Genomic DNA, 22,602 nt, shown 5'->3' with positions numbered 1-22,602 from the left:
CTGATACAGACCCTGAGAGACTGCCAGTCTTCAGGACCATTGAATTACATCAACCATCTCCTGTCGTGGTGTGCGTTGGGGCCCAAAAAGCAAATATTCACCTGCACCTACAAGACAACTTCCTGGGTGTACAGGGCCTGGAAAGCAAACACAGATCGTCTCAGACAAAGCACATGACTGGAAACTCAGCGATCAGTAAAGGGGGCCAACAACAGGTCTGGCATTTCCACACAAAGGTAACTCAGATCAGCATTATATACATGCATATTTTAACTACCTGAGACATACATGCGTAGTTTCTCTTGTGCAAAGCTATGCCAGAAAGTCAGCCAGATCCTACGGGCAAGGCACTCTTTGGGGAATCACAAGACCTGAAATTTAATTCTGACTCAACCTGCCATATGGTCCTAGGTAAGTCATGTCACCTGCCTATGCCTATAGCGTTGTCAGCTCCTCCAATTGGAATCTGATGCTTATGACAGCTGGCATTTTATTTTAAGACTCAGTTCCTGGAGAAACAGAATTACATGAGAAACTCGAGCATCAAAATAGTTTTAAAGTTTCACAGCTTTAAAACAACTTGAATGAAGAATCTGGATGCACTGCAAATCTCAACAAACAGAATACTGAATCCAAGGTACTGTTCCCAGAAAGGGGAGGTAATTTCTTTCCAGTTAGAGTTATGGTACGCAATTTATTGCTTTGGAAAGCTTGGTGTTATAGCAGTAATCAATGTTAAAGAGGCAAAATGCTATCAACAGTTGAGCCTTTATCTACGTTATTGTGACCACTGTCTGCACATGACCACATTGGCGCTTTTTTGCAGCCTGATGACAAGGAGGAAAGGAAAGAGGGGAGTACAGCCAAGTTTTCCACAGTCGATCCTCAGATGACCTCAGTCACCAACAAGACACTGCACACACAGCATTCCTAGCAGTCCTGTGAGGATGCAATACAATGAATCAACAGTCAAAGGAGAAAAAACTAAGCACAACTTGTTAAGTGGCTTATCCAGGATTACAGAGTAAGTCCCATGTTTGGGGCCCAGGAATGCAGGTTTTCGTCTTCCCGTACTATGAGTTTTTGGTGACGTGGTCGTAGAAGAGAATCTTAAAGAAGTATCCTTACAGGTAACATAATAGCTACCTAAGGTGTACCACAAAATGGAGGGCTTAGATACTTGCTGGGAAGTTCCCCAAAAGAGATCCTGCTCTATCTCTGCCTGAGACAGTGTAATTAGAAACAAAAAATCCCATACTAAAGCTAAATAGTTAAGCCACTCGCTCAAATAGATCAGAAGAACACACACCCTTTCCTTTCTCCTTCTATTGCATAAAACAAGTCTTGCAACTTTAAAGGAAGCCTGTAACACAGCCACAGATCTGTTCGTGCCAGAAAGCTGCTCTCTGGACACAGTGAAGATGCCCAAGGAAATAATGTGCCACAAGCTAGGACCACCCATTCTTCAAGCAAAGCACACCAACAACCTCCTTGCAGGATCAGGCCTATATAGGAACGAGGCCACCCCAGCAGCAAATGTAGGCTTATACAAGAACACTTAAGGAATTCAGCTTCATCCTTTACTGCGTGTTTAGGTGTGTGCTGGTCATGCCAGGCTTCTCTGAAGCAAACACCAAATGAGCCAGGTTTGATCCCCTGCACTAGAGGATGTAACACAAAGAGAAGGAGATGAAGGGCCAAAGTAAGGTATCCCTATAATACAAGCCAGTTGCTTCTGCAAACCACAAATACAGAGTAGAAGCACTTCAAGATGCGGTACAGTACAAAGCGTGCTTTGCTTGCTCGTGAAATTGGTACGTTATCCAGGAGTAGCAAAATAACAAGTAGGTTTTAAAGCAAAGGGTGATAAAAGTGTTATGGGTCCTTATACCATTTTATATCAAACATATACCACTTGTATTGTTTGTTCTCCTTCCCTTTCTCTCCTGACACTTTGAAAGCTAATAATTACTATAAAAACAGTACTCTTCATAGGACACAGTCCCATGTATAGGTGACTCGGCTGTTAGATTTTATAGTAGTTTGAGACTCAGTGATCAAACACACATATGTAAAATTATCTTTGTTGCATGCAAAAAGCACACATTCTGAATGTGTTGACAAAACTACAGCCCCACAAGTCTCTCTGAACAGGTGAACGTAGAGGAGAGGTCGAGCCAAAGAGCCACGCTGATCCCTATGGCAAACTTGCTTCCACCCAGCCTGAATTTCCAAAAGCTGCTCAAAGGAACTCTGCACCCATTTGGTAGAAATGGTTTTAAAAGGCTCTGCCACAGTGTCTGGAAAGGCTGGGAGGAGAGCAGAAGGAAAAGTTATTTCTCAATATACTTTGTACGAGTATACTTTATACTTTGTACTAAATTAATTTTGCTCTTTCCCTTCCATAGGAAATTTGTTTCCATTGTTTGGAACCTGTTTGGGTGGTTGTTGGGTTCTCCCTTCCCAAAGGGAACCACAGGAAAAGAAATACATCGAAAAATTAGAAAAACATCAATTGTTTTGCGAGTGATTTTTCTTTAAAAAAAAAAAAAATCAAAAAACCCCCCCACACACCCTGGGCCAAAGAGCCTGAAATCAGATGTGATATCTAGAACTACACTTCTCTCCCCCTCTCTCTCTCTTTTAATTGCCTGCACTTGATTGTATCCCTTTAAGGAAATAGGAACGAATCCAGGAAACTTTGTGTTGTTTACTCAGCAGGAGATTAGTCCAGCTTGATAGCTCTGAGCTAACCCATGCTGCAATATTTACAGGTGACTACATTATGGGATGTGCCACGAAGATAAAGAGGTATATCCCAGAAATATGGGCAGCTGGAAAGGGCTCCGTCATTCAGACTAGACTGCAACTTAAAAAAGGCCCTATGCTGCAATTCACCGCTTCCCTCATTTAAGTTTATCAAAGAAGAGCTCTTTATCACTTGGCATGACAACTTCTCAATCTCTGTCAGAAAAAAAACCTGCCATGAAAAGACTTTGCTTTGATGCGGACTCTGTGCCCCTATCTGCAAGTGATAGGAGACTGGTAACAATTCTTTTTTTTTTTAATGCCAAGACTTTAGAACAAGTGACATTGTTAAACCACACTCACCGATGCTTTCCGAGCTTTCTGATCCAACAATACAACAGGAAGCACCAACACCTGCCAAGAATCATTGGTGTAATAAGTCTTTAATACAGACAGGTACCCAGATCATACCAGAAAAATACTTTTTCCCCTGGAAATTGCCGATACTCCATCTCCATCACACCCCCACACGATTCCTCTGCTTTGCCTATCAACAGAGCCAACGACACTCTGCGGTTCTCACACGCTAGCACAGTGACACAGAGTTGGCATTGCAAACACTGAGGGTGCATGTTTGTTCTGGACGCACTCTTACTAATCGGGGTTTTGGCTTTACTAGGTTGTTTTTCTTGGGGAGAGGAGAGGGAAAGCATGAGATTTTTCCTCTAACAGTATTTGGACCAAGAGTAATTAAAAACAAAACCCAAACCACATTTTTTCCATATACAGCTAATGGTCTAGGATCTGTCAATATAACCAGTGCACAGCTGATTTTTCAGAAAATAAAGAACATACCTGCAGTAAGACATGACAAACAGCAACAGCTAGTTTAAAAAATGACTCATTTTCACAAGTTCCTTTGCTTTCCAAAGGCTTATAGGTTTCCCAGAACACTTTTTGTTTGTTTTTAAAGAGACAGAAGAGAACATTGCAACATCTCATACATACAACATGAGGCCTCAACCTCATGAAAACCAGCGATATTACAACCTTTGGCTTCAAGAGGAAGAATTCCACCATATCTCCACAGGCTGGAGATCATGCTGCACGTCCACAAAGGACACAATTAGTCAAGAGTAAGTAAATACCATTCACTTAGTCAAGTAGAAAAGGCTATGAGCAGCATCAAATTTCCTGCTGATGCCACTGCTGTTAATGTTCTACCATAAATATGTGATTTATGATTACAGAGGCAATCAGCTCAAGAACATTAATTGAGAAAGACAGGAAATGCTAACTGTAAAAAGATAATAAAACCTTTACTCCCACTAGATGAACACTGTTAATAGTGCTGTGAAGTTGGAGCTAGATGCTGCTTTCAGTACAGCATTAAGTAGGTGGATTATATTGGTTTTACGCTAAGCATGTCTACTCCACTGTAAAGTGCTTGGTTCTCTTGGTGATACCCAGTGGTAAGGCAGGAAAGAGGCAAACAAACTTTCCTTGCCACCCAGACAGGGGAAAAGGAGGCAAGAAGACGGAGGACTTGGCACTTGAGGTAAGACAGCTCTGGAACACTCACGATTCAAATTACAAACCGAGCACAGGAAACTCAGGAAAGGAGACCACCCCCTCCCCTCCTCAAAGGGCTGGTGTGGCAGCCAGGAATGTCCCAGAAGGAAGACAAGTTTCAGACCTGAGCTGTCACGTTCGAAGCTCTTGCAGCAGTCATTATAGGAAATGAAAATCCAGGGCAGCTCCTCAGCTTGTTTAACTGAGCGTTCCCGGCGATTTCCTCGGAGCGCTGCTGCCTTACCTGCTCCTTGAGCAAAGGGAGCGCTTGTGTGCAGAGCGGGTCACAATAGGAGTGACAACCAGAAGTCACTGCAGTTCTCCTGGGCTTGTGCCACTAATTATTGAACAGCTAACATGTCATCCAGGAAAACTCAGCACATGACGACCATTACCTTGGCCACCGCAGCTCAGCAAGGACATGTCAGCAGAATTACTGTTGTTGAGATTCCTTTCACATCCTGACAGCACCAGAGGCACTGGTGAACCTGGCTCCTTTCCAGCCCTCAGGAATGTATTACCTCGGCCACACCTGGGGTCCTGCAGAGAAAATTCACACCAGAGGGAGGCACCCCTCATTCCCGTGCTGGTGTAAGAGCTAGACACACTCTGTTAGTGTCCTTGAAGTACTTCAAGGGCAAAAAAATATTATGCAAAATAACATTAAGTGGATAAAAGGTTCTAATGGGTACACAAAGCTTTAAGTTGCTCTTGAGTTGTGCATGTAGCTAATTCCCAAATGGCAGATATGGTAAACAATTGTTCCAAGTTACTGTCTTCTTTAAAGACAAGAATTTAGGAACATCCGATGAAACTGGGGGGTGGCAGTTGCACATCGAACACAAGGAAGCACTTCTTCACATGTCACTGAAGCGTGGAACTCCTTGATGCAGGATGCTGTGGATGTCACAGGCATTCACGGGGTGGAGAAGTGACTGATTTTTCCTTCCTTGAGTTTGTCTATAAATGGCTACTAAACACAAAGCGTCTCTTTTTGGCTCATAAAGTCTCCGAGCCACAAACAGCCAGAAAAGTATACTAGAGAACTATTGGTATGCATTTACTCTTGGGAAGAGTATGAGAAGAGGATATCTGCTACCAGCTACGGATGGAGATATAGAGCTGGGCTTCAGCCTAGCTATTCTTCAGTATGAATAGAGGCTCCTTTCTCATCAGCAGGAACCACGGTCATAAAACGTGGAGTCTTTTGCCAAAAGGTCCATAGCATTTGCTGCATCTTCAAAAAGGACAGTAGCATGAACTGGACTCAGAACACTAACAGACAAAGGTCAGTCTGCTCCCCACAACTATCCCTTCCACTAGGCCCATAACTTGGGTGCCATACTCAACTCAGACCTCCCTCTAAGTCCTATGATTCCAGCTGTGTCTGTGAAATGCCAGAACAAAGCTTTTCCTCAATTTCTCTTCCACTTACGACATGCACACATCTTCTCTTCTGTTTTTCCTCAAACAGTTCCCCCATAACACACACACACACACACAGTGTTAAAATACCACACCAGAACATCAGACTGTTAAGTCCCCATTCCAAGGGGAAAACTCTGCTCTTCGGCAAAGCTGCCCACAGGCACCCCACTCACAATGAGCATTTCATACATGTGATAGACAATGATTTCTTCTCCAGCTGAGCCAGCAAGTTCTCCGCAGCACTTGACACAGACTTATACAGAGGGCTGGAGGTGCAGGAGGATGCACAGAGGTCAGTCATGCTTCTCTCATCCCAGCAAATTCATCTCTAGTCTCCTGAGAACTGGGCACAGTGATCTCAGCACTGCGGTCTTTTCTGGGCTGCATGTTTGAGACAGGACCAGGAAGAGAACCTTTCCCTTGCTACTCAGCATCTGCAAGATGGACATAGAGGGCAAAAACAGTTTGCAAAGATTAAGGAGCAGGAATGAGTAGGGAGAGGATTTCCAGACAACACAGCTCCCTGGAGAAGCCTCTCTGCGGTTGGTGCTGTATCAGTTTCACCCCCTAGCAATGGATGGGACCCATGGACAGTTTGACCTTTCTGCAAATGCTATCAAAACAACAAACACAGCTGAGGCAGCTGAGCAAAGCCAATTTCCGAGAAGACAATTAACCCTTTCTCTGCCTCACAGATATGAAGCTGGCCATGTACACAGTTTCATGACATTCAGTTACCCTGCAGCTGAGGATCCACCCCGATAACAGTGAGTATAAATGTAAAGCTTCCTCCCTCTCTATGAACTAAGGAGGTGCTGGCTGTGCTATGCAAAAGACTCTTCCTGAAAGCCAGATTAATCTGTGCACTGGAAAAGGATTAAATCCATTTCCTGAGTGCAGACACTTCTCAGCTGTCTGACCACTGAGAGGGTCACAGGTGAGGTATTGGGTCCAGGGAGTCAACACTCCCACTTCCTCCCCCTAAAGGAAGGAGAGGCTCCAGTTCGAACGTCCAAGAATCCCAGGATCTTGTGCAAGATATCAGAAATAGCCTTTCCCTTTCTCATTCAAGATACAATGCAACAAAATATTAAAAACCTCAAATTTTTTGCAAGATAGAAAAACAAAGAATGTTTTAAGTAGCCACATGCCCTGAACCTCTCCTCCACAGAGCAGAGTAACACATGGAAGCGAACAGCACATGTTCCCTGCACGCAAGGTGCAGCTTAATGCAAGGAGCAATCAACGCAAGGAACAACATTTGAAGCGAACCCAAAAGCAGCCCAGGAGCAGATGCTGTCTAAGAAGTATTTTTGCTCTGCTGCCTCTGTTCAACCGCTACGACTGTTCTGGGTAAAGCAAAATTACTAGGGAGGAAATATCCCCTCTCCGACAAAAGCTGTCACAGAGTCAGAAGCTCCCACAGTAGCAACACTGACATAGGATTAGAGAAAATGGGCATGAGGGGAAGGAGGAGAAGTAAGTGTACTTAGGTGAGAGTGGAAATTTTTCTGACATATGTTTTCAAAGAAAACTTCCGAGTTTTCACAAAGCATGCAGCAGAATATCCTTAGTCTTTAATCTAACCAGCTCAAGACCTCCATTTCATAAGAAAACACTACAATCCCATATATTGTAAGAAAGCATTTTCTTTACTTTTGAAAATGCTACCATTGCAGCGAATACTGTAAATCAGCAGTTCCCAAACCAGTGATCCACTAGTTAGTTAAGCAACCTGCAGAACCATATCAAAACTAGGAGGAAGCATTTCCAGTTCAACATTTGCAAAGATGTTGGGCAATTCAGACTTAATCTGATGGTTAACTGAATTAAGCATCTCCAGTTCTTCTAAACCAATGAATAAAGTACAGGAATAACACCATTTTTCTTAATAACAGACAATGCTACTCTACTCAGTAAGTCTTTGTCCTGTTTCTACGTTGCTTCTTTAAAGCAAAAACAGGAAGTCAAAACAGAAACTCTGCTGAGACACAGCAGCTTGAAACCCATTCAGTCTCCCTTCTACTCAAATAATTCCCTGCCCACAAGAAACGCTTTCTGCACTCCTCTCTCCCCTGCTTCACAACATCATCTCTTCTCTCTACCGGTCCAGCTCTCCCCAAATACCTCGAGAAGCAGGATGGTATCATTCCCCTTCCTTGGGACCAGCAGTATTCCACAGCAAAATCCAGTGAAGAAATAGCCCTGCTACTACAGATAATCAGAGCAGGTACAAGCTAGGAGGTGTGGTTTGCAATGCTCCCTATGCATCTTATCCCCCTTCCAACAGAGGCCAGTAGCAGTTGATTCAGAAAGCAGCACATGAAATTCTGCAAATACGTTCCTTAGGTAAAATCTTCATAATCCTTTCTCATGTACAGTTGTTGTTGTGAAGAAGGGCTTGTGTCTGAGCGGCCTCAGGCAAGATGGGAAGAAATGGTAAGAAAAGCAGATGATCCTTTATATCATGCTGAACTTAGAAACACAGCTAGAATTTCTCAGGGAAGGCAAGCAGCTTGGTGCCTACCTCCCATCCAGTTTCAACAAGGGCAGGACTGCAAACTGCCCCTGTGAATCCTGCCTGAAGTTTGACTCCACTTTTCCATAGCTGGCTACCTGTTTTACAAAGAGAAGTACACAGAGCTTAGAAAAAAGGAAAGGTAAAGCAGTACACTGAAGTGCAAGGAGTATCCCTCCAAAGCACAGTAAAATAGCATGTGCTATTATCACATGTGCCCAAGACTTTCCCATTAAAACAGCCATAGAGGCTACTCCATACTGTCACTAACCAAAGTGCCCCTTCTTCCCACAGTACCACCAAAAAGGAAACAAGCCTCTCCTTGCCCTCCGCCAGTTTGAGATGCTGAATGGGGGTGCGGGTCTGTCACCGAACAGCAGCTTCAGGACCTCCAGCTGGCACAAAGCTGCCCTCAGCCTTGTCAGGCAATTCCCATTAGTCAGGCCTGAGGACTTCTCAGAGGACAACAAAGGGAAAAAAGAGCACACAGACGCTGGCAGGTCAACTTTTCATCATTTGGCACGGTTTCATCCCCTTTGCTCCCTCCCACCCCAAATGCCTCTTTCCATCAGCCCTCAAGGATAATATTTGCCCAGCAAACAAGCCCTGGCGTACGAGTGGTGAGTGGGCAGGCCCAGCCTCCACAGAGAGCAAAAGAAACCACTCTTCTGAACATTTTCCACTGAGAAAGCTCCAGCTGGTTTCTGAAGAGCAGACTTCATCAATCCACAAACTACATGGGGGGGGGGGGGTTTACAAATAGCCCCATCCCCCCAGCAGCAAGTGATAACGGGATCAGCAGAAAGCAAAGGTAAAGGCAGGTCCCTCCTCCCATATTGTTAAGATGGCTAGTTCACAACCCAGACTCAAAAATGGAGGCACATGAAGACTACCACAAACCGCCACACTTGCCTTTGATACAGTAAGGCACTAGCTTTCCCCGGGCCTCTTTCAGGGAGTTCACTGTTAACGCAGGGCAACAGCATGGAAGACAGAACCAAAAGGGGAAAGGCTGCTGCAAAATCCCCTTCCCAAACATTTTCAGCATAGGGGGGGCGGCAGGGTGACGGGACCAGAATGCCTTGCTGCGCTCCCATCGACGAGGCAGCAGAACTTCTCAGAGGAGGAGGAGAAGCCCTACGTTAGCGATCATTAAAGCAGGTTAGTACCTCAGCTTCACAACCCAAACTCCCGCATGGCCCCCTTCCCCGCAACGAGCTGCCCCAGGCTGTCAAGGAGGGCTCGACGCTGCGCGAGGGCAGCCCTGCTCCCGTCTGCCGGGGAGCTTCACCTCTCCTCTCTTCCCCTCAAGGCACTGGCTCAGCTTTGTGCAAGTCCCAGGACCAAACATCCTTTGGGGCAAGCTCTAGCAACGCAGCCGAGGCAAACAATCAGACTGACTGTGTTACCTGCCTTTGGCAAACGATCAGGAGAGTTGACTCACCATTTTGTTTACCGTTGTGGCAGAGGTGATGCTTAACACCGAACTGTGGTCTCAGCTTGTGCTTCTCATCTCAGCTGGAATTTCTCAAACAGCACAAAAAAGGGAACAAACTGCTCTTCTGCACCTCACAGCCTGTCTCTAATCTCCTTCTCGAGTCTTGTATAAAGCTCCTCTTAGTACTGACCAGAACAAAAAGCTCAATACACAAAAAGAGGGGGCAAAAAGCATTTTAGAGCCACATACTAATAAGCCTTAGCATTACATGGATAAAGGTCAGGAAATACAAAAGTTATGGTTCCCATAGTAATGCTAATTCAACCATACTGCACATCCTATGTATTTAGTAGTACATGTTGAAAAGAAAAAGGCTTTGTCCACTGATGCCAAAAAGGCTTTGGATTTAGTCAGGGCACTCGAATCTCCTGCTCCCCCCCAATTTATTGTTCAGAGAAGAGGATTTTCAGATAGAATTGGACTGAGCCAATTTAAGCATCATTACAGCCTCCCCATATTTAGGACAACAGCAAGGGCTCTCAAGCATGGCTACAGACTGAACGCTTCGATTTTATTTGCCCAGTCTGAACAGAGGAAAAAGGACCCAGGCGTCAGAACAGGCTGAATCACCAAATCATAGTCGGCAGTGATTCTGCACTTGGACGCAGTGCGGAGGTGGGAAGAAGAGAGGGGAGAAAACAACCAACCCATCACACACACGCAGCTAGTAAACGTTAATCCATTTCTATAAACACAAATTTCTTTGACACCAACAGCTTGAAATATCTCCCCTGCCTAACATCCTACCTCACAAGTTTGAGAGAACGTGTTCAAGCAGCACCACAGAAAGGTAAAAGGGGATACAAAAAATCTGAAGGTATACTGAAAAGAAATGTGATGCGTGCACATATATATTTTTAACTTGAATGCAGACACTGCACACTTCTTCCACATTAATATCAGTGAACCTTAATATTTATTAGCTGATCTCATGTTCTTCCAACACAGTTCTCTCCATATTCCAGAAGCACAGCTTTTTTGAACACAATTTCTCTCTCCCTGTGTTTGTAGGTGATGTAGTACCTCAACTGTCTTAGTTACCCGGAAGTTAATACAGTGCCTGAAGCTCAGAAAATTTTGTTGAAGGCAGGACTGAGTAAATATTCAAGGACAGGCTTGTTCACTTCCTTCCCTGCGGACCCTCCCTTCAAGATAAAGGGATTAGAGAGGGGTAATATGGGAGAACAATCCCATAAGGGTTGCCATAACTCTTAAGTAAATCACAAAGGCATGGCATTATGTACTTGGACACGATGCTTTACATTAGCCTTAAGCTGTTTTATGGACTCCTTTGTACTAGAACGAACAGGGCGCTAGTAACGATACACCAAAACTAAGCCGGCAGGAACTATTTATGAGATCAGCATGAACGAACTACAGCCATGCTGACCTCTCTCCAGCACAAATCCACAGGTGGCTGCTGAGACCTTACCTTTCCTTTACATAAAGCCCAGATCTCTCTTCCCAGAGAGAACGACAAGTGATCCATTTGCATTTAGCAGCTTAGACTGAGCAACCAGATTTGCATAGGAAGCAAAAGACTTCTTGCCAGAGGAAACACTTTTAATCAAAAGCTTTTGTGCACCTGCACTGGAGCAGAGGGTTACTCTTCTGCTCTAGAGACAATGCTATGAGTCTATATGCCAGTTTGGCAGGAAAGGAAGGCAGAGCAGAGGTCTTGCAAACTCGTCCAAGAGGCAAAGGGGGCAAGGAGGATGGAAGGCAGTCCTCAAGCCCCCGAACCAACCATGCAGTGGGAGATATGTATGTTTGTGGGGGTGTCTGTGTTTGTCTTCTCCTCCAATAAACCTGAATCCAGTTCCCATGAGATGAGACAGAAGGGCAGGGTTCAGGACAACAGACCACCTTCAAAAACCAGGTAGCTAAGAGAGAGGTTTGGCCAGTGCTGCTGCAGAAGAGGCCCTCAGCCTTGTTAGGCACCAGATGATCTGCACAGCACAGCTCAGAGGACACCCACCTCACTACTGCTGCACCTCACGGACCTGCAGCAACTCCAGAGCCTGTGGCAGAAAATAGACCCAGGCATCTGCAGCAGAAGTCCTTCTGCTGGCAGCATTGCTGGTTGGCTGTTCCTTGCCTGCTCCTTCATCCTTCAGGCCCTGGCTATCGCCGTCCCACTGGGCACATCCCCCGCTGTCCCACCTACCTTCCCCTTTGGGCTGCAGCACCAAGTGTCCGTGTTTTAAGAAGGCTTTGCAGGAGGTATGTGCAGGCCTCACCACAGGAGCAGCTGCAAGGCATGACTGCTCCTCACTGCCGCACAAAGCCCAGGTGGTATTTAGCCACACCTGCCAAGGCTGACAAGGATTGGGTCAGGTTTTATCTTATCTAAACCACGACGCTTGTCTTGCTTCTTGGGCAAAGCTCAGAACTGCTGTGTCTGCCTAGGAGGGCAGCTGGATAAAGGCCAACGGCCAAAGTTTCAGCCTGTGGCGATTCCCACCGGAGGGAAGGCAGGTAGGCCTGCAGGCTCCGCCGGCCTTCCCGTCCCACCCGGAAGACATGTTCAGGTCACAAGCAAGACTTACAGAGGAAATAAGGCTCAGAAATATTTATGCACCTCATCTCACCTTCACCTCAGCTACTCCTGGCACAGTCATACAGCTCGCTTTCTCTAGACACTGTACAGTCACGCTAGCCCTTGCCAATAGATAAGGCACAGGCTAGTTGATGGTATTTCACAGGGAGCCAGATCATTTGTCTGGAGTGGAGATTTCCACATCCATCATGCTGTTGGCCTACAGGTGGTCACCTACAGCTTAAATTCTCAGCTGGAAACAAGCTTAGTTTCCTTTTCCTCATTTTACAGAGGGGGGAACCAAGGCAGATTAAAAACTACCTTATTCAGAGAAGTTTTGCAGAATAAAATGGGAGAGGTATTCAGTTCCCATGACACTGAGGGCCACGAGTAAGTTTTCTTCTAACTGTTATTATATGTTAGACGTGCCCCCCCTGCATCTGCACTCTCCTCAGTCATCCTCCTCTTCCCCAGCCAAACCCACTCTGGGTACCCAGAGTTTACAGCTAGCAGAGGAGTCTGCAGGCTGTGCTTAACCTCTTCTTTTCCAGGAGCTGGACTAACTTAGCTCCTGTGGGACTTTTGGTTGTATGTAATCCTTAAACGGTCGTCAGAAAGAGACAGTCCCCTTCATGGAGACAGGGCAGTTAGCTGGTACAGAAAAGTTATATCAAGTCTTGTACCAGCACAGAGATTAAAAACTACAGAAGCAGGGACAACCGCTCCTCCTTCAGATGACATCTCTGCTAAATCAAATGGAATCACACACTTCATAGTCCATTATCACAACTACAGTCTGACTAGATAAAAAGAAGGGATGTTACAAGACTCTTCCCTGCAAACTTTCACACTTGACAGCTTTCCCCTCATCCCATTACACCAAACAGCTGAGAGCACTGTACCATGCCAGAGCAATGTACCATACCCCACTTCCTCTAAAACAAACCTCTGATTAAGGTCACAGTCTCTAAGAGCACAAGACAACACTTTCCTCTGTTTTAGCGCTGTGTGACACATGATAAGAGAGAAACACTCAGTAAAAAAGCCCACAGGCGTTGCAGAGCATGTTACCCGAACCTGAACAAAGCATAGGAAAGCCCAGCCTAGCTCCAGGCTTCATTTGAAAGGTCGCAGTACCATAACCTATGCAGCACCCACAACAGCTATTAACGTGAGGTTTGGCATCATTTTCTCCCAAAGCTCACAATATTTGTTATTCCACTTCAAGCCTCCAGGTCCTGCAGTCAAGTAAAATACTAAGACTGTAGTGTTCCTGCTGGCTTATACAGACATACAGAAATCGGAAATACTTAAGAAAGCTCAGCATGAGAAAACAAATCAAGGAAAACATCATTTTCAGAAAACATTTAAGTCATACCATGACACATTTCTCTGAAGTTCAGCCGATGATTTTTTAAATGCTTAGTGCTGGCAAACTTTTCGAACATAGGGGCTGAGAAAAGCACACGGTACTTCCTGCTACAGCAGAAGCACACAGGGAATACTCAGCAAATCACTTCAGGGCACCTTGTGCAGCTGCAGAGGTCAGGTTTACTTAGCAAAATGTGCAGTTAGATACAGGCATAGGGAAATCCTTCTCAGTAACAGCCAGCAAATTAAAGCTTTAGGAGGCAGGGTGGGGAAAAGAAAACCTTGCTTCAAAGATATTAAGAGAGGCAATCAGAACATCACTGAGCAACAGCATCTCCATTTCAACCTACCAGGCTATGCCATACCTCAAAGGATATGCAGTGACAGTCAAAGCGCAGAAAGCCCTACTAGTTCTTGTAACACTGCTCTTCTGCTGCTACAAGATGGATCACTCACAATTCAGATGTTCAAAGCAAAACGAAAATTTCCACCTCAGTCCATTCAGTAGGAGAAGGCAGAATTAGTATAGTTGAAGTTTTCTGCCATTTCCTTTAACTCCAAGGAGAGCTTCCGCAAGCAGGTGAAGAAAGGTGGGAGGATTCAGTCCCTAAAACAGCCTTATCACAGCAAAAAGATTTAGACAGTGCATAACATGTCGGCTCTATTATGGAAACCAGACCTAGTTTACTACACACGAGGATCAATATCTGCAAAGCTCTCTGACCGTGAAGAACATCAAGCTGGCAGCTGTGCCCATACCATTCCTGTTACTGTCAACTGACCTTGTCCCATTAGTTCATTCTCTGGGGCTGCCTGGCAAAGTCACGAGTAACAGCAGACACCAAAACTGTCTGTCTGCTGCTGAAGACATCAGCCCACGGAGTTGTCATTCACAATAAAATCTTTATAGCAGTAGAGGACAGAGTCTTGATTTATTATATGCATCAAAATGGGGGTGAGGGGAGAAATCTTCCTATTTGAGAGGGACAAAACAGCCAAGCAGACTTTCAAATGGACAGTTTACACTACCCAACTTAGCTTGCCACTGTCTGCAGAGAGGCCAAGAGAATAAAGGTACTCTGGAGATTCATAATAAAATCATTTGCCTAGAAAGGCAGTTTCATAGAGATCTTATACCATCTTGTGAAGGATCCCAAAACTATACCTCAAGTCTCACATCTGTCTCAGTGCAGGATTTAGGTGGACACCCTAGCAAGGAGAGGCTTTTTCCACTCCAGGGCATTGCAGTTGCTCAGTTCGTCCTCTGGACCACTTGAATTGGCCAGTTAAAGAACAGACTAGACTGACTACCAGTTTGATCTAGTATAGCAATTGCCTTAGTTGTCAGGAGATGTGTATGTATATTCTTATGAATATACACGTTTATACAATCCTCAGAATTGAATATAGCTCTGAAGTATGAAAAATAAGGTAAGAAATCCCTCCTGAAACTGGGAGAAGTAAAGCTAGAGGTTACAGGTTTTGCAAGCGTCCTTTTAGGCACGGCGGTGACCTTCCCAACATCTCCGTGAGGGGTCATGTTTAAACAAGTACACTGTGTTTGGATTATCTTGTCTCCTCAGGCTATTCCCGAGCATGGCTGTTTTTCAGTATCCTGGCAATCACTAGTCTCAGGAAGTGCTACAGGAAGGACCTGAGGTTAAATACACGAGTTCACTGAAGTCATCCCATGTGCACGTTAAAGAGAAAGCACCGCTCAAAGGCAAGGCTTTCCCTTAGGAGAGGTAGAGCTCCAGCATCTTCTCCTTCAAAAGAGAAGGAAGTGGCGCTACTCCAGCTACCACAGACACCCATTGCATCATTACTGTTTAAGAGTCACCGCATGGCCAGTTTTGTCAGCACCTGGATCTTGGCAAGAGAAAACATTCCCCAAGCAGAGGATACCGAAACAGAAAAAAGAGAGGAGAAAGTAAAGGATACCCATTCAAGTCAGTCGCTTGCACGCAAGATGAAAGTCCCTGGACTGCAAACAACTCAGCTCAAAGCAGAGCAACAGAGAAGGGCAGCAGGCACAAGGGACCGCAACTCCCATGCCCCTGCACGTGCCAGATCACTCCCCGTCCCCACGGACACAGCTAGGGCTGTACTGCACACGCGGCGCGGCATTTGGCAGGGAAGAGGGTTTTGCGCAGGAATGTGAATCCGTATCCATCTTCCACTGGAAGGAGACTACCGACAGCTGGGGAAGAGGCGGATATTTAATTCTGAGCGAGCGAAGACATTCGCAGCGCACAGAAAGCCCTTGGCTCACAGCTCCCCTTTCCCCACGCGCTACCTCGCCGGCTTTTCGACAAACACATAGCAAGGCCGGGTGGTTCCTGTGAAGAAACAGTCAGACCCAGTCAACCCAAGTAAATGCGGCATTTATAAAGCCAGGGGGAGCGTTCAGGTTTTCAGGGCGCCCTTAGACCAGGCTGAAAGGGGGGCTTACAGCTAACGTGGCTCGGGGCAGGTCCGCCCCTCTCCTTGGCACCTCTGACCTCTTTCAGACCGCTGCCTTCGACGTGCCTGCGCCCCACTGCTACCCGTGGCCTCACGAACTCCACCGTTTACCTCTTCCGATCTGCAGGGAGAGCCAGGAGCGGAGGGGAGAGCCGGTGGTGGCCCAAAGCCCGCGGCGCGGCACGGCGCGGCGCGGCGCGCCAACCCACCCGGCGGCGGCTTCCGAAAGGCCGGCCGCCGCGCCGCCATCACCGTCCTCGACGCCTGGACGCGGCCGCGCCGAGGCCGGTGGTGGCGGCGGGCGACCGGCCGCGCCCCGACACCTCGGGCACGAGGTCCGAGCCCCTCGGGCGGCGGTAACAGCGGCGCGGGGGGTGGGGGGGCGGGAGCGCCACGGTGCAACGGTCGCCAACGGTCGCCTCAGCGAGCCAACGGTCACCGCGCAAGATGGCGGGAGGAGAGTTGGGGGGGGGGGCGGCGCCCGGCGCGGTCCCGCCAGCGCCGCGCTTACCTGGAGCGGCGAAGGGGGCGCGGAGCGGCGCGGAGCGGGGCCGCGGCCGGCGCCGGAGGCGGCGCAAGGCGGAAAGGAGCCGGGCTGGGGCCGGCGCGGCTGAGGGAGGGCTGTGCGGCGGGCGGCTCTCCTGCCCCCGCCCTCGCCGTAGGCGAGCGGCAAAAGCAAAAAAAAGCACCTTCCCCCTCTCCTCCTCCTCCCCCCCCCCCCAGCGCGATGAACACCCCGCAGAGGTTAAAGCTGAGGCTGAAAGAGCCTCTCTCAGCCCCGCGCTGATTTGCGCGGCAGCGCTCACACCTCGGGCACCCACGGCTCCCTCGCCGCCGAGCCCGTTTTCGCTGCCGCCTAAAAGGGAAAGCAGCGCTGGCCGGGCTGGCCCTGGGGTCTGCCCCCGGTGCCTGGGGTAAAAACCCACCGCCCCCCCCCCCTCCCGGGTCTAACAGACCTTGAAAGGGCAAGGCACGCAACCCACCGCAGCCAGGTAAGTATATCGATAAAGTTTTTATTATAAGATATATTTCTGCCAAAATAAATAGTTACATTTTCTTCAGCAAAATATTAGAAAAAGAGAAACAGGAGGGGAGAGGGGGAAAAAAAAAGCATCAACAGTTTTAATACTGAATTGTCAAAGTGACTGTGAGAACTACTAAATGACATTGCCATGTCAATACATCGCTCGCATACGCTATTGCTGGTCTAGTTGCTGCTCTGACATCAGTCGTTTCCGCAGAGCTCCGGTCTTCGCAGACTCGCCAACAGCAGCAGCATCCCAGGGAACATTTAGCTCGTGAAGATCTGCTTTAGATGCTGTTTTCCAGAGCAGGAGGAAACCCCAGAAGAAAAAAAGTATGTGTTTCAAAGTTACGTTTCTCATCTTCCGTCTGGAGTTACAGGTTCCCCCTCCCTTTACAGGGAGGCTGGTGTGGATCCATGCAGTAAGATGGATCCCATTAATTCAAAACCGTCCTAGCAGAGCTGTGTGCGGACTGGAAACAGAGCAATGTCCCACCGGCAGCGGCAAGGGGAAGGAGGAAGAGGAGAGGGGTCTGAGTGCTGCTGCATTAAAGATGCAGACACCACAGGGAAACAGAGGGCAGGCAGGCCACGGCCCACGGTAAAGGCACAGGGCGAGTTTGGCACAGACCGGCTGATGCATCAGCCAGGTGAGATGCTCCATTCTCAGTGGTTTACAGGGAGAAAAGGGGAAGGAAAAAAAAAAAAGTGTTTAAGAACCACGTTGGCAAGGCCCTCTGACTTTGGCAACGCGCAACCCTGCCACCACAGGTTTAGCAGAAATGGGCCCCTAAGACTGGACAGTGCAGCATACAACAAAACAAAACCCCGTTAGTTTCGGGTGTTTCTCCCGCAACTCCTTTAGTGAAAGAGAGCGCTCTCCTCTCTAGGGAAGGGATTGAAAGCTTCACCACCAGATTACTAGATTCATTTAAAAAAAAATTAAAAAAGGACAAAGTAATGTGGAACATAGGATATGTACTGGGACACGCCAGTGCTGGGAGAGAGCAAGTCCTCATTTATTCCCTGGTCTTAGAGTTGCAGGTCCTCCCAAAGTCATGAGAAAGCAAATCCTAGGTCTTCCAAAGACTGGTCAGAAGTTGGATATTTCCTCCTCCCCCTTGAAAATCAGCTTGCAATAACATTAGCAGTAGGGCAGGCAACAAACCAAACCCAACATACCATACATTCATTGTGGCTTACAGAGCATGCTGGAGATGCACACTGTTGTGCGCAACATGAAACAACTCTACAGTGTTGTACAGGTTAGCAGCTCGTTAGATGCACTGCTAGCCTTGTTAAAAGCAGCAAGTAATATTTGTATCACAGGAAGCAGGGGGGGAAAAAAAAATAAGTGGATTCCTGAATGCAGAGACCCTTTATGTAAAGCAGTGGAAACTGCAAGGGTTGGGACCCTTGAGTTCAAGTGAATGTCATGGAGGCTTTTGGACACGGACTGCAAGATGAACTTTTGGTCCGGGAACCTGAGCCCTCTAACACCATATCCTGGAGAGCAGACAGGTCCTGACAAGTACCCACTGGGCTGCCCAGCCACACATTCCACTGAAGAAGGGACCAATAATTACCTTGTTCCTATAAACTTGATAAATATATGTTCATCAGCAGCTGCCAACCAGCAGATAACACATGCCATGAGGCCAACATATAACAAAGGCTTGGAGAAGAATTCCAGTTAGCGTCATCTTGATAAACCCCTCCAGGTCCAATCCAGAATCTATCAAGAGGTTTCCAGGGATTTCAGAGAAATGGGGTCTGACCCAGACAAGGCAGCCCTGCGTAATCAAAAGCCGTTCTTCAAAAGCAACCACAGGCCTTTTTCTGCATCTGCTAGGCTAGATCTTTCCTATTCTCCTCATCCTTTGTGATCTGTGATGAATGAGCAGCAAGAATTTCAAGTAGGTGCTTGAAACTTCTCTTGAGGAGGAGGAGGAAGGTAGTTTAGGGTATTATTATTTTTTTTTTTTTGACAGATCTACTGTTCTTTGATCACAGTTAAAAAAAAAATCTATGAAGTCAACTAGCTATCACAACAGCCATTGTGCTACCTGGGGAATAAACACAGGCAAAGAAAGGGTTAATGCAGAGTGGTGCTTTCCCACTATCTGCTCACACCCTGCAAATTAGCATAGGGAAAGCAGGAGTTTCCTCCCTGAAGAATTGGCCCTTTGCATTTAAAGCCTAGCTTTGGTTTGTGGTTACAGTCTGAAGCGTACAAAAGCTTTTCTTTGGGAGGTTAATATAACAAACTAAAGATAGAGGAGGTTAAATAAAAAACAAAACTCAGGTCTTCACTAGCCACAGTGGTTAGTCTGTTGAAATGCATGGACCAGAAACAGCAAGCCTTCTGGATCAGAGCACTGGGAGAGGGTGGCACCAGTCCATTTGGTTCTGAGGCAAGGCAAGAAAAGAGAGGGGATGCAGAGGTCAAGCATGCCAAGCTGTGATTTCTTAGCACATTCTATTACCAAGAGAGTTTTATTTCATAGTTTAGTGGTTTACATAATCACTCAGTGGTTTTACCAGTCCAGGAAGAAGGGATAAAAAAATAGTTGCATCATTCTCTCCACCCTTATATTAAAACAAACAAGGCAGAGTCAAGAGCACAGCAGCTTCAAGCACAAGATTTTCCCATCTCCTGGCTCTGCCCCTCACAGATGTTTTGCTTCTGGACGAAACCCCTTCATTTTATGCCACTAAGTATCTCCATGTTCTTGCCAATTGCTCTGCGTGCATCAGGAGCAGAGATACTACTTGGCAAGCTAAGCAGAAGTGCATGCCCCATTCCCCCAAAGAAGGCAGCCTAGAGCTGCCTGAGTGGGGGTTAGTGGGGGAAAGCCCACACCAAACCACAAAATGATGCTGAGTTTCATGGAATTTATCCTGCTGCCACAAACTGACAGCAGCTTGTTGCTAGTGCACCTAGACTACAGCTATGTCCAGCTAGCAGTGAGCTCCTTCTGCAGGCTTTACACAGTGTTACATCTTTAAGATTGACTTGTCTTATAATCCAATATTCCTAACTTCTGGTTTCAGAATCCTCCAAATTTCTCACTTCCACACTTGGTGACCTGCTCTTGCAAGTGTGATCAAGTAGATTCACTACTCTTTCTCCAGCCATCAGTAGAATTCCTGGGAATATTTCCCCTTTCTAAATCAAAGGGGCAATTACGAGTCTATTACAAATCACTTTTCCATATGTAGGTTACATAGCAGCTTCAGACACCCCATCCTGCTCCCCAGCAAACACAGCATGCATTTGCTTTGGCCAGCTGCACACTGTTTGTGCTAGGAGAGGCAGAAGAGGCTTCACGCAGCTAAGCAAGCTGCAGAAAACGATGCCAGGAGTTGGTTTTGTGTCCCAGTGCAAGGACTTAAACTTAAGTATGTGCAATCCCCACAGGAAGCCAAGTCTCACCCTGGGCTGATCAGAGAGTTTATGCTTCTACACAGCAAGTCGCAACCAGACCACCACTGAGAAGGCAGTAATTTATAAGGCAGAGTCCTGCCCTGCTGTAGGCCCACTAGCTTTGGTCTTTTAAGAGACAAGACAAATGTAGCCAATTCCAAGAGGGCTGTACGTACACTGATGCTCCTGACCTCACTTCCGCTTCTCATGCTCCTGCTATTGCCAGCTGCATTGCTGTACCACTTGCGAGCCATAGCGCGAGCAGTGGGGCTGACAGAGCTGGAAGCCTGCATCCCCATCACCCCCAAACCTCCGTGTCCAAATTCTTCCCCCTGTCGTGGTACCCACTTGGAATTTCCTTCAGTTGTATGGTCCCTTAAGGAGTGAAGCCTGACCCCTGTCAGAGGTAGCCCCTTCCCCACACTTGCTGTGGCACTCTACCACAAGCCTCTCAAAAGTAACATGCCCCACACAATCTCACCTTCCTACAAACACTTCACATTCCTTCCCCAATGTCAGCTGCTAGGCCAGTCCTTGGAGAGCCAGGCTGAGCTTTTCCAGAGCAACCTCACACTAACTCCATTCACACTGACAGGAATGGGGCCTCAAACTCAATGCGTTTCCTCTGGAAAAAAACAAACAGAAAAGCTTAGTCTAACCTAGTTCTTTAAAATAAGCTAAATGATGTAACACTCAGTTCAGACTGCAAAAGTTCCATCAGGACAAAAGTCACCTAGGGAGAGACCGCAACAACATTCATCAAGGTAAATGCATAATTTTCCTTCATGTCTGCAGTTGCAGTGTGGACTGCAACAGGACCAGCTCTGGCTTCCAGTGGGGATGCAGTTTAGAGACAGAGGAAAGGTTCTGGCTTCAGCAAAGAAGGAAGTCAAGAGGAAGTTTGGAAGCAAAGAGGAAAATTGGTTTGGCAATAGAGGCCACTTCATCCTTCAGTAGCATCAAGAGCTAAACAATGTCAGCTGATTTAAAAAACAGGATTCATAAGCTCCAAAAACCATAGGAAGCTAAAGCTATGTGAACTCCAGAGTGTCAGCTACATCCTGATTATTTGGTGGTAAAAACCTAACAGCAATTCAAAGTGCGTTATTTGGGAGAGCCCCGCTGGGTCAGCACCAGCTTGGCCATGGGAAATGGCCAGGCACAAGTCTAAAGCAAGGTGCCTGCACACGCGTTTCTTTGAACGCAAAGACCCCTTGCCTGGCCCAGCGGGCAATAAATGGCTACAGTCATTTCCACCAGTCTCCATCCCTGGGAAATCCTCTTTGCAGCATATTCAAGAGCACAGGACAGCAGGCTGCCAAGGGATGAGACTGGTCCCAACCTACGTCCGCTCCCCTTCCCACCCGCCCCCATATCCTCGCGGCAGCAGGCTCAGAAGAGTGGCAGGCACTCTTTTGCATAGTCTAGAGGTGAAAGCTTTATCTGAAACCCTTCCTGAGGGAAGAGGGAGGCCTGCATGTCCACGTTGATGCAGAGTAAGCCCAGCATGAGCTGGCGCTGGTACTCCTCCCACTTCAGCATGACATCGGACAGGGAACGGTTACTTCTCATCCACATGGGCAGTGCTTCACCACATGCAGCTGCTGGAGAAATTGGCAGACTCTGGGTCCCTCCGAGCTCAAGGTGATAGTAAAGCCTGAAAGGCAAACACATGCAAGGAATCAGTACATGGAAAGCTTCACCAAATCAGAGCTCCAGAAATCACAGAATGTTTTTTTTTCCCTGCCACTAATGGCCTGCATGATCTTAAAGATCTTTTCCATGTGTGCCCATTTTCTCCCTCACATCTCTTGATTATTCAAACCACAAGCTCTTGTGGGTAAGAATCACCCCTCGTACTAGGATCTCGATCACAGCTAGGGCTTCTGGCTACTACTCCAATACAGAGTTTCCTATTCTGATCTATGCAATACAGTCTTGCCTCAGCCTCAAGCTACGGTCTACAGCAGGGAGTTCAGTTCAGAAGCACAGGCCAGAGCCAAGGCACACATGC

At 47.0% G+C, this 22,602-nt stretch overlaps 2 protein-coding genes across 6 annotated transcripts in view; both read right to left on the bottom strand.

Moving 5' to 3' along the window:
* Positions 1-16,750, bottom strand: part of CRACR2B (calcium release activated channel regulator 2B) — a 50,413-nt gene extending 33,663 nt beyond the window's left edge. The window contains exons 1-3 of one of the 5 annotated variants that reach the window (XM_009674385.2): positions 7,876-8,722; positions 4,716-6,182; positions 3,112-3,162 (exon numbers count right to left, since the gene is read on the bottom strand). Coding sequence is in view for 1 of the 5 variants with exons in the window: in XM_009674384.2 (XP_009672679.1) it covers positions 7,876-7,898 (23 nt within the window). In the remaining 4 variants the exon portion in view is untranslated. Of the gene's footprint in view, positions 1-3,111; positions 3,163-4,715; positions 6,183-7,875; positions 8,724-14,039; positions 14,059-16,648 lie in introns of those variants that run through there. The other 4 variants (XM_068944732.1, XM_068944731.1, XM_009674388.2 and 1 more) reach the window with 4 other exon arrangements.
* A 384-nt stretch (positions 16,751-17,134) lies between these two features.
* The window catches only part of PNPLA2 (patatin like phospholipase domain containing 2), a 30,707-nt gene continuing 25,239 nt past the window's right edge, over positions 17,135-22,602 (bottom strand). Inside the window, exon 9 of the mRNA XM_068944730.1 lies at positions 17,135-22,245. Coding sequence (XP_068800831.1) covers positions 21,981-22,245 — 265 coding nt within the window. The 3' untranslated portion in view covers positions 17,135-21,980. The remainder of the gene's footprint in view (positions 22,246-22,602) is intronic.

Source organism: Struthio camelus, chromosome 5 (genome assembly GCF_040807025.1).
Source record: "Struthio camelus isolate bStrCam1 chromosome 5, bStrCam1.hap1, whole genome shotgun sequence".
Lineage (NCBI taxonomy): Eukaryota > Metazoa > Chordata > Aves > Struthioniformes > Struthionidae > Struthio > Struthio camelus.
Note: the sequence above shows the minus strand (reverse complement) of the source record. Positions and strands in the feature narration are given on the sequence as shown.